The following is a 12053-nucleotide window of genomic DNA, read 5'->3' on the forward strand; positions in this document are numbered from 1 at the left end:
AGGCACAGTTTGGAAATAACTGGTTACAGAATTGAGGTTTTTACATTACAGATTTATCAGATGGTTGATTTCTGTGTGTATCAATGGGTCTTGTTGTACTTGCAGCTCTGTATGATTTACCTTTCTGTAATCTGAAAGCTAAATTGGAGAGAGAAGAAGTAAACAATCATGACAAACATCCCCCTGCAACTCAGTGCTTTGTATAAAATAAACCAACAAAAATCCTAATGGGTTTCAATGGAGAAGAATTAGCTGCCCCTGCTTGCAAGCCAGATGAGCAAAAGGGTCCATCGGATCACCACCAGAATCTCTGCGTTCCTCCCGGCTGCGCTCGGGACGCCCCGCTCCTGACTGGTGTCAGCGATCCTGGGCTGGGCAATGACATTTGCTGGTGCCCTGGGCAAGTTGCAACGGGGTGAGGACAGAGGCTGCACCAGGTTGTCCCTGTCCGCTCGCCGTTTGGGGTCATTCAGCCCACCAGAGGCACGTGCTGCAAGGCACGCTGCACCTTGCCCAGGATGCTCCAGAAACCGCTGCTTTCTGGTGCATGTTGGGAAATCTCCCTTGCATCAAGGCCAGCTACAATTCATCCTAAAACCACTTCTGCGCATCTTGTTTTGTTGTATAACAAACGTTTCCAGCACCTGGTAGGCAATATTCATCTCACGTAATTTCCACAATGGGAACTGTAATCCTCGCTTTCACGGCCCGTCTTTGATTAGTTTCCAGGTGTGACCTCTTTGCACTGAAGGCTCGGTGTTGCCGTTACCTGGAGCCAAGTGCTGTGCACGGAGCAGCTGGGCACGTTGGGCTCTGATTAGCCATGGTGCTCCAAAAAGCCAAATCAAAGAGGGATTGAGATCAGCAGCTTCCCGAGGGCATTTCAAGGCCCTTACTGAGTGACCACACTAGAGCTTTTTCCATTTACCTGGATTAAAATTTGTCACAGAGAAAATACAAGCAAATAGCATAGCATCTGAGAAGTATAACAAATAGCATTTGGCCAGCCGTCAGGCTCAAAGGGGAAAAAAAACATCCACAGCATAAATAAAGTGTAAACAATGTTTGCATAACATTGGATTAATAGTTCTTTTTAAAAACCGCACTGGGATTAAAGAGACGCATTTTGAGTGCCAGGACTTGTGCTCTCCTCTTAGCCCAATAAATGCCAGAAAGTACATCTAAGAGAAATAAAAAGCCTCGTTAGCCCAAAGCCTGCTGCTGAGGCAGCAGTGCTTTACACAGGCCTTTGGAAGAGGAGCAAATGGCTGTAGTATTCCTGGAGCAGTCCTATGTATTTTATAAGGAGTTTTGCAGCAAAGTGTTCCAATGGGAAGGGATCTCTGCTGCGTGTCTCCAATCCCATTCACCTGCGGATTTTGTCGGCTACAATTTTGAAGCCAGCGATGCGGAAGGAAGCTGGCTTCCCATCCCCCAGCACACACACAACCTGCATATTTGAAAGCCTGCCTTTCCAATAACTCATTCGGAGCGCTCCCACCTCTTCTTCCCCAGCCCTGCTCCGTATTTTGCTGAAGTCAGTGCTGGCCCTGTCACTCCTCCGAGCAGGCACGTGCTAAGGACCACTTGGGGGCTCTGGCTGAGGTCGGTTACCTTATTAGTGTGGAATAATCAATGGATGCCGTCCTTGATTCCTTCAGTTGTTTGGTTTGTGTTATCTTCTAATGACACCCGTTTGCATTAAGCTGCCCGCAATTTGGGCAGAAATAGGCTCCTGAAATGAGACGCCTCCAAACGCTGGCGAGAGTGCCATGAATAGGGCATAGCGGCACATGGAAGAAGAAATCTCACCCCCCACATTTTCCCCAGCAAAGATGTGAGATGGCTGGTTAGGCAGCAAATGCCTGTTACATCTGGCTTTTCTCTTTTATCCCTGTTGGTCGTGTGGTTGTTGCCGTGTTGGTGAGGTGTCCCAGAGCAAAGCGTAGCACCTCCCACCCTGAAACACAAGTCATTCCTACTTCCTCAGCTGAACAGGGTTAATATCAAACAGAATAACAAGCTGGGAAACCAGAAGTCTCCAAACCTCTACGGGTGGGATTTCTACCTGTCTTCCTGTTCTTTTCCCTTTCGCCTGCTCCAGAATCCACGGCAGGCTGTAGAATTTGCACCTTAATCCCAAAGATGATGGTAATTAAAAACTTAAGTCTCCATAAACAGATGCAAATAAATTAAGGAGGCAAAGAACTGAATTAGAGGCTAATCCTGGTGGGATAGTGAAAGCAGAGGGGCCAGTAATTCTTCTCTTCTGTTATTTCACCTGTTCTTGGGTTTGTACTGCTGAACATGCCACATGAGCACCGACCGCTCACCGGCAAAGCCCTGCCCATGCTTGCCGAGTCTGGGAAGGGGACACACTTCCCAAACCATTGCAGCTGATGCAGTGGCGTACATGTTCGCTTGAAGAGGGAGCTGTGTGCCAACGTCTTCAAGTCATGTGGTTTTCTTCGCTCTGGCACTGCAGGTGTTTCACAAGGATGAGTTTGGCAACCAGCTCTCATTCCCGAGCACTGTGTGTAGCCCTTTCCTCACCCTCGTGCGGCAAGGACGCCAGCAGCCCTACAAAACTTACTTGGGCTTTGGGTCCACCTTTGGCCAGACCTGAATTCTGAAAAGCAGGGACCTAAGATTTATTCAGGTGGAAGAAAAGTGGAGGTTTTTTTCCCCTGTGCACTCTCATGCTGAAGAGCGCTGCGTGCTGAGCTGTGCCAGTGTCCTGGTGCTTCACACTTCTCTCGAGTAGCTGGCCAAGGCTGGGCTTGCACGGAAGCATCTTGCACTAAAGCATCAGGATTAGTGAGGGTCCCAAAGTAAGGGCATAGGATTGAAATCTTTCATTTTTATGGGCCAGAAGTGATAACGCTATGAACTGAATTATACTCATGTCATGACATGATCCACGCACTCTTACGGGTGGATAGATATTGATTATCCATCAATATGGATTGATGGTGGATGATGATTCAAAGCCTAACTGCCAGGTAGCTGGGTGTCCTGGGCTGTTTAGCTAGTCAATTAAAACATTGCTGTGATTCAGCTTATTTATTTAAATCTGGGATTTACTTGTATCCCCACGACGTTACTTATACCTCCACAATCAAGTCTCTCTCTCTCTTTTTCTCTCTTTTTCAGGACGGGGAAGGCCAGACTGCACTCCATTATGGTAAGCTGCCTTTCGGCTTGGTTGTTCCCTCTTAACAGGATGGGTTTGCAGCTGGCCTACGTACAGAAAGCAAATTTCAGCAGAAATATGAGCAGGGAAGCTGGGTTTGATTAACCAGTGGCTACCTCCACCGGCAAATCCCAGCACAGTATGAATAGGAGCCCTGGGAGAAGCAGTGGGGAAGACTGCTGTCCTCCCTTCATTCTCCTCTGCAGATTTCACCTTAAAGCCTTCCTTTTTCCCCAATTCATGATGCACTTTCTGCAGAGTTTTTCCTGTGTACTCATGTACATGCAGTTGTGCTACCTGCAGACCCAGGAGTGGCTCTGGTTAGGGGATGCTAAGTCCCTTAGCCATCAGGGGATTGAGAGGAGGATCTGCACAGCTTTAACAGGCTATGCAGATGAGGGGACGGGGACTAGCAAGATGATCTTCACCTCCACTCATCCTGGTGACAAACCTGTTGGATCGCAGCTGAGAAAGCAGCAGCTTCTCTACTACCAAAACCAACAGAGCAAAGTTACAGTTTGTGTCCCTCCTATAATTACATGCTAATTAGATATGGTTTTGTAACAATCCTTTTAATTGAAAAATTGTTCTCTCTCCAAATGAGAAAAGTAGAGACTAAAGTGGCACATGTGGTGCTGATGTGTGGGCAATAGGAAAAGAGTATTGATTTAATCTGTATCATCATTTTTTCCAAAATTAAGACATACCAGTTCTTACCTTATACTCTCTCTCGATGCCTGTCACTGTGTAATTAAGAGCATACTTGTCATTCTGAAGTGTTTGTGTCTTTTTCTCTCTTTCTGATCTCTCCACAAGGACATTATGAGGATGGCAAAATTGCTTTGCAGACCATCAGTCCAAGGCACAGCATTTGGATCTGGATCTAAACTACCAGATTCCAGGGCCCCTGAACTGAGACTGTAATTACAATAACGTATGATTTCTCCCCATCTCATCTTTCCTGTAGAACGCTTTATTTTTCAAATTCTTATCCTTCTGACTGAAGTAGCAAATCTGTTGCTTAGTGCTGCAGTGTCTGCAGAACGACAGCGCTCAATGCCGCCTTGCCTTTCTCTGCCCAGATCATTCCACAGGTTGGGCTTTCTCTCTCCTGGGGAGATGCTGTGCCCTGTTCCCCTCTCCAGCATTGACATCTGCCTGCCGAGGGATGCACAGTGGATTATAGTAGGTTGTACAAAGGCACAGCATATGCATTTTCCAAGAGCACCTGCTTCAAGCAAGTTCAGTATGTGAAAGTAGAGGGTGGGTGCATCCCCTCAGTGTAAACTATGTGCAGGTGGATCCCTCTGGCTGGTGGCTGAAGCAGGTTGGTTAACACAAGCAGACAAACATAAGCGATGTATTAACATTATTTCAGAAGTGGTTTCTCCGATCCACCCTGCCAGCTCAGATGTTTCAATAATGACAGTTTACCAGGGATTTTTTTCCTGAATGTTTTAAGTGTTAAAATTTTTTCTTTCCGTGGAGTATTATCCCACCTCCCCTCCCTGTACATCATCTTTGGGGAGGCCTCTCTGGGTCAAGGGCACACAGGTCCGGTGTGCCCGCAGGTGCCCCGCTGTCCCTGCGACTGGCGCTGCACCCAGGCTGTCCTCATTCCCTTGCTTAACTGATCTGGTCATAAATCACCCCGATCCTGAAAACAGCTTGTTAAACGAGGGAATGGTTTTGATTCAAGTGGCTATTGGCCTGAAACTAGAACTCACTGAAAATCTCCCAATACCATCTCGGTCAGCACTTCATAACCAAGCCGTTAATTGCAGCAGAGACATGAGAGCTCGTGTGAAAACTGGTGGTGCTGAGCAGAGCAGTGCCTTTACAAGGCCTTCCCTTTTGTTAGGAGCTGTTCAGGGAAGGGTTAAATCCCATCAGCAGGACCAACAAGGCAGCCACTGCTTTTAGGGTGTCTCTATCCCTTTTTATGAGCCGGCATGGCCTGACAGCTGTCCTTGTGGTGACAGCTCCCCTGATTACAGCCGGTGTCAAACTGCATCCTGCTGTGGGTTATAAATCCTGCCTCCTTCCGATCGGCGCCGACCCCGGGTTTAATCGGAGGTTAAGTGGAGGCCAGCTGGCAGCATGGTCCAAAGGCACCGGCTCACCGGTGGGAGCCACCGCCGGACCCACTCTCCTCCGGACTGCCAGCAGCGGTCGGTGCCGTGTTGATGGGCATGAGCACGGTCTCCCCGCTAGTCGTCAGCTCCTCTCCATCCATCCATCCACCCACCCGCTGGGAATACTAAAATCATTGCCGCTGCCTCTCCCAGAGGAAATCAAGGCTTCTCCGAGCACTGGTGGCCACGTGGCCACGGAGTGGGCAGGCTCTGTATCCTCATGGGTGCTCTGGCTTCCCTGCAAAGCACCATCTGTTCGGCTCTTTCTGTGCTGTGGCAGGGCAGTGGGAGGGGATGCTGGAGGGAAAATAAATAATAAAAAAAAAAAAAAAGAAAAAGAAAAGAAATTCATCATCTGAACCCTGAGGATTAATGGAGTCAGAAGGCGAACTGCGCTGAATGGAAATTCATCTTCACCCGTGCCAGTGTCAGGGCTGCCACTCCGGCCCTTGACAAATCGGGGGTCCCAGGGTGCGATAAATCCAGCAGCTGTGCTCATCCCCAGGGACGTCCCCGGCCCACTCGAGGACACAGGCTGTGCCCGCCGGTGACACTGGATGAGGAAGTCACCTTTCCCCATGTGGGCACCAGCTCCTCGGCCCCAAGAGCTGCCACTGCAGCTTCCTTGGCACCCCTGCAAGTCTGCTTTCTGCAGGGGTGCTGTGCTGTCACCCCGGGATGTGCCCCCCAGCCCTTCAACTCAGCCTTACCCACACCACCAACTGCTTCCTCACCAACCCCTTCCCCCATTTCTTCCCCATTTTTTGTCTTTTTCTGTATAAGCTCCAATCACACATCAAATTTATTTTAATTAAACATTGCTGCTTGTCCCTTTGGGTCAGTAGAAAACTGCAGAGTAATGCAAAAGACACTCTAATTACTACATTTAACAGCAAAAAAAGAGTTGGTCGGTTACGTTGTAAAAGCGCCTGAAATATAATTAAAACCAATCACTACCAATGCAAGAGGAAGCTGCCGGTTCACCGTCTCTTAAGGCAGATGGGGGCTGAGGCAGTTTTTGGCTTCACTAGGATCTGCGTTGCACGGATTTACGGGAACATCCAGGCACTGGGACTTCTGCTGGTATCGGCCAAGCTCAGCTCTTCAGTGTTAAGAGTTTTCAGTTTTTGCCTGGTGCTTTTTTTTTACATCCTTAGGCGAGGTTGGAGGGGGAGCTGAAAGCTGCCAGGCTGTTTCATCCTTGGGACAGAGAAGAGCTCAGGTCAAACTTGATTCTGTCTTGGCAGGGTAAATTGGGGTTGAAAAAATAGTTGCTAGCAGAGGTGTGAGTTAGAAATAACAGCGATGTGCTGTTACTGGCTGTCTGTGGGCATGCTCACCTTTCCCTGGGGCTGATGCTCAGGGAAGGGCCGACCAGCAGCTAAAAGCCATCTGCATTTCCTGCAAGGAGAAATGATGGTGAAAGCCAGGAGTGAGGCAGTACTGACGATGTCCTGTCTGGGACGTGCTGCCTGTGGAGCCCTGCGAGGGTCAGGAGGCAGGTGAGGGGCACGGCGTTTATAAATATGTTATGAATGATAAATGCGTTATAAATTCTGGGTACAAAAGCTGGCAGGGCAGGCTTTCCCAGGTGGCACTTCGGGGCTCTCTGGGGTGTTGCAGTAGCACTCTGGGGCCCATCGCGGGGTCTGGCTGCAGTCCTGGACACAGAGTGTTGGCCGAGCTGTGCCCAGACACCCTGTGCATCGTCCCGGGTGATGCCCTGCAAACTGCCCAGCTCCCGGCGTCTCCGTGGCTCTGGGGTGGCAGCTGCACCAGCAACACCCCCTCAGGACTTCTGGCTTTTCATTGCTTTCACTCTTGTCTTTCTCCTTTGCACTATTAAATCCAAAGACCTGCAATACATTGAGTACCGAACACTTCCCCGAAAAACGATCTGCTCCGCCTGGCCAGGTGCTGACACGGCATTTCCTCCCTCTGGCACACACGTGGGCAGTCACCAGCTACAGCACTGCTCCAGAAACACCCATCACCGCCGCCTCGGGTGGGCTTCCCCAGACTCACCCTTCCCTTTTCTCCTTCCAGCTGCCGCCTGCGAGTTTTTGGACATCGTGGAGCTGCTGCTGAAGTCGGGAGCCGACCCCACGCTCCGGGACCAGGAGGGCTGCCTGCCAGAGGAGGTGACAGACTGTAAAGCCATCACGTCGGCTCTGCAGCAGCACACCACTGGCAAGACCTAACCCCGCGGCAACGCACGGCGGGGAGGACAGACACGCGCCGCAATAACGTCCCTTCTCTTCCCCCCGCTGCCCTCCAAAATGCCTTGGGGGTTCGAAGGGGAGCTTTTAGAGCACAGGGTCTGGGTGGGCTCTCCAGCACGAGGGCTGGCTGGCCGAGCATGTATCCTGGGCAGGATGGGATCAGGGTTTTGCATGCTCTGGCATTTATCAGTGGGGGGGGGGGGGGCGGGGAGGGAGCAAGGGAGGGGACAGAGGGCCTGGAGAAGGCCCCAAGATCGTTTTAATGTATTAAATGCAAGTATTGCATTGGAGGTCTCACCAGAGCAGCGTGTGCTGACTGGTCGGCTCCTCTGTGGGGAGGGGAGGGCTGCTGGGCCAGGTGGGATGCTCCTCTCTCCCATTCGGGTTGAGTTTTGCTTTGGTTTTTTTTTTCCCCGGGTCCAAACAAAATACTATAAATAAAAGCACAGTGTTGGGACAGTGCCTCTGCATGTTTGTCTTTCAGGGAATGACTTGATTCCTTGGAAGCAGTAAGGACAGGAGGCAGCTCAGTGCCATCATAGCCCTTGGAAAGCACTGCTCAAGCTCTCGCCCTGGGGAGTAAGGGCCACAAAAGTACAGCTGTCTGTCCATCCCTCTAGTTGTCACCTAACTTACGTAAGACAGATCCTTTATGGCTAACCAACCTCCCCGAGCTGACAGGACTTTTCACCACGTCACACAACTGCTTTGCTGAATTAAATGGTGTTAAAAACGCCACCTCCATCAGCAGCTCCAGGTCCACCTGTTGTATGTTGGTCCCCAGGGTGGCTTGTTCAGGGCTGGGGTTTTGTAAGAGCTGGGCATAGACTCACCCTGTGCTCAGCCTGTCACCCCTGTGAGCCTGTCCTGGACAATTCATGGTCCTCTCAGCTGGCTGAGTACTCAGAAAGCGGGAAGGACGTGCCTCAAGACGATGCCTTGGGTGCTGGAGTGAGGTGGGGTGGGTGCAGGGCTTTCTGCATCCTCACCGGGATGCCCGCTGGGCTGTGCCGGGTCAGCCGTGGTCCAGGGGAGCTGCCAGGGCTGGTCTTGTGCTTCAGCCTAATTCCTGGCTGCTGCGTGGGCCCGGCTAGGCCTGGGGTGGGTGTACACGGCGAGAGGAGGCCATGGCTTCCCTGCTGGGCATTGCCCTGCCACTTGCTCTTCCCAGGGCAAGGAGATTTACAGCCTGAGGGGAGCGCAGGAAATCTCCATCGGTGTGATGGGAAGCTACGTGCCATCGAGTCCTTTCTGCAGTGCACCCAGCCTCAGGAAAATAAGTGGGAACATTCCCTCCACTAAGGACTGGCTGGGCAGGAGGCACGTGTAGCTTTTGGCCCCTCACAGCAGCTACCAGCTCCTGCCAGCTTTTGCTAACGCTGACGGAGTTTGCTGTGCTGGCTTGAACGCTGCCAGCAGCTGAAGCACCACACGCACAAGGCACGGGGCAGGCTCAGGGGTGGGGACGAAATGGCTTGGGCAAGTTAACAGGCTGTATGGGCCCTTATATTGACCACATCAACTTATTTTCCTTTAATATTGGAGGGGTTTGATGGGCTGGGGAGCTGCAGCGGTGATCTCTGTGCTTTTGGGGAAAAAAACCAACCAGACTTCAGGGCTTTTTCTGAAGTCAGAAGGAAACTTGAGCTCTAAGCCTGCTCCCTGTGAACATCCCAAAGAAACTGCCTTCCTAGCTGGAGCATGGATGGCAAAAATAAAATACATCTTGTATATCTGTTTGCAGCCACCACGCACGCACCGGCCCCGCTGTGTTGGGGGACGCTTTCACCGCCCAGTCGTGACAAGGGGCAGGCAGGGAGCTTGGATGCAGAGATGCATGAAGCAAGCTGCTGATAAACATCAATGCTGTGCAGCAAATGCCAGGTTTTAACATTTAGGATCCCTGCTAGTCCCTGCGGGGCGATGCTTTTTTGATGGAAGCAGTGCAGCAGGACCCACAGTGGCTTCTCTTCCTCACACTGCCAAGAGGACCCGCAGGCAGGTCTCATCACAGCCACAGCACACGGTCAAAATGCAACAGGTGCTGATGGCAACACCCATGGCTTTTGCATCCGGATGCGGATGAAACAAAGATGCCAACCCCCCAATGTTGGGGTGCTCCGCACGGAGCTGCTCCGCTGGCTTCGGGATGGAGATGTGGTGGCATCAAGGTTAGGGACAAGCACGGCCACCCTTGCACAGTGCCATAATGCACAGCCACTGCTTGGCTTGATGGACACGTCGGGTCATAAAAAAATCTCTCTTAAAGCGGGGATGAACAGCAGTAGCTGCAATGCCTGTGCTTTCAGAGAGAACATTTGGGGGCTGAGCACTCAGCCCTGGAGATGTTTATAGCACTTTAGGTCTGTTTGTGAGGTTGGAGCCTTTCCAAAAAAAAAAAAAAAAAAAAAAAAAAGCAGGGCTGAGGGTGGGGGGGAAAAAAGAGAAAGACATATATTATTGTTTATAATCTGCTTTATTCAGCCAAACCTTTCCCCAGCAGCCTTGCGGATTGCTGTTTAAATCCCTCGGTGCCTTTAACTACCGATACAGAAAGTGGTTAATGTGCATTCGCCCTAAGCTTGGCATCTACTCCAGGAAATCACTTTAATTGAGAAGCATTAAATGTTAAAATGATTAAAATATAGAAAGCCAACACACCGGTGCCCGTGAAGGGGCTTGGACCCTCCACGACATGGCTTTTCCATCTCACCTGTGCCCTCTGAGTGCTGTGGTGATACAGCCAGGCGATGGTGGTGGACCACGGGCACCCACCACTATCGCTGCGTGTTGGCAGGAAAGCTGCAGGCATCTCGGGGTGCCATGTGGCAGGGATGGAGATGCCCACCCACCTCTCCGTGCCCGCAAAAAGCCAAGCCACGCTGACCGGTGTCACTTGTCCCATCCAGGGATGCCAGCTCCTCCATCCAGACAAAACCCAGGGTATCCCGACCCCCAAACAGCCAACGGTGCTGGAGCAGGCGATGCCGATGGCGGTCGCTGCCCTCCCGTTGAGGAAGAAAATCCCAAAGACAGCAGCTGCTAAAGAGCATCCCGAGTTTATTTGACATCGCTTTCCCTCCAGGCGAGGGGTGACCGAACACATCTCATGCCAACGCACAGGAGGCAGGGTACAAAAGCAACGCCCCGGGCCCAAATTCAGGAGGATTGGGGGTGGGGGGGGTGGGGGGTGTCCTTTTTCCTCAAAGACATGGCAATAAATAAGGTTTTATTCTTTGAAATCTTTTTATTATTATTTTTGTTGGGTTTTATTTTATTCCCCCAGGAAACAAGACTCTCACTTTCTGGAACTGTACAAAATTTACACAGCGAGGGGAAGGGGTGTTTGGCCTTGTCAAAGAAGGGGGATGGAGAGCAGCGGGCACGGCTCCCCCTGTCCCCCTCCCCACCAGCTGCCCGCAGTGCCCGGTGAGGCCGGGGGCTTGGCACAAAGCAGCACCCAAGGCTTGGAGAGGGGAGGCACATGGATGCAGCTGAGGCAACTCCTGCAGCACCAGCACACCCAGCTGGGGGGGCAAGGAGGGACAGGGACATACCAGTGATGTGCTTTCTTGTGTGGCTTTTTTTTTTTTCAATTTTTTTATTGTTTTTGACCCTTTGCTTTCGGAGCCCCCCAGCCTCTGGTGGCAGCCAGCTAACCAGATCCACCACCAGCCTTCCCTGAAGGGCATCTGGGATCATCAGCATCACCCCAGAGCGAGGGGGGATGGCAGGGACCCCACGGCCAGGGCATCCCCACGAGGCCAGGGCAGAGCTGGGCACCCTGAGCAGCAAGCATGGAGCTGGATTTTACCCATCAGGCTGAATGCCTCCAGCCTGGCGAGGGCTGTGCCGGGGCAAGTGAGCAGGTGGCCATTGCAAGCCCAGGGATGTGGGTTTTGAGAAAGGGGTGAGCCCGGCCAGGAGCAGACCCCATGGGGCTCGCGGGGTGTGCCCAGGTCCTCCCCGGCTGCCTGCACCCACCCTTGGGCCCGTCAGCCCCATGCCACTGGAGGAGGTGGGTGGCTGATGCCAGGGAAGGGCCTCACACCCCAATCCCCGCTGCTCCCCACCATGTGGGTGCTTCTGCAGCTGATGAAATGTCCCTTTTCCTCTCTTTTGGGAGGGAACTTTTTGCAATACCCTCAGAGTATCCAGCCCGGAGCATCCCAGCTGGCCCAGCCACAGCCCAGCTTGGCCCTTGGGCATCCCAGGTTGCAAGCTTTGTTTTTTTTTTTTCTTTTTTAATTCCTCCCTGCCACACGACCAAGGTAAAACCCACAGTGATGCACCGTAAGCACTCCTGCACGCCCAGGGATAAATCATGTCCCCGCAGCCACCGCACAACATCTCCGGTCCCTCCGCACCCAGAGCGGGCAGCATCATCCCCGGGCAGCGGGGCAACGGCCCTGCCTGGGCAGGTCCCCGGCCTCGCTAAAATAAACCCTTTTACAATATAGACTTTTCTTTCCGATGAGGCTCTGGGCAGCGCCGAGTCACGTT

General features: G+C 52.0%; 1 protein-coding gene across 3 annotated transcripts in view; it reads left to right on the forward strand.

The window, feature by feature from the left end:
• The window catches only part of ACBD6 (acyl-CoA binding domain containing 6), an 89992-nt gene extending 81980 nt beyond the window's left edge, over nucleotides 1-8012 (forward strand). For 2 of the 3 annotated variants that reach the window (XM_074876953.1, XM_074876954.1), the window contains exons 7-8: nucleotides 3154-3184; nucleotides 7375-8012. In XM_074876953.1, the coding sequence (XP_074733054.1) occupies nucleotides 3154-3184; nucleotides 7375-7529 (186 nt within the window). In that variant the 3' untranslated portion in view covers nucleotides 7530-8012. The remainder of the gene's footprint in view (nucleotides 1-3153; nucleotides 3185-7374) is intronic. The other variant, XM_074876955.1, reaches the window with a different exon arrangement.
• The last annotated feature ends 4041 nt before the right edge of the window (nucleotides 8013-12053 follow it).

Source organism: Strix uralensis, chromosome 8, assembly GCF_047716275.1.
Source record: "Strix uralensis isolate ZFMK-TIS-50842 chromosome 8, bStrUra1, whole genome shotgun sequence".
NCBI lineage: Eukaryota > Metazoa > Chordata > Aves > Strigiformes > Strigidae > Strix > Strix uralensis.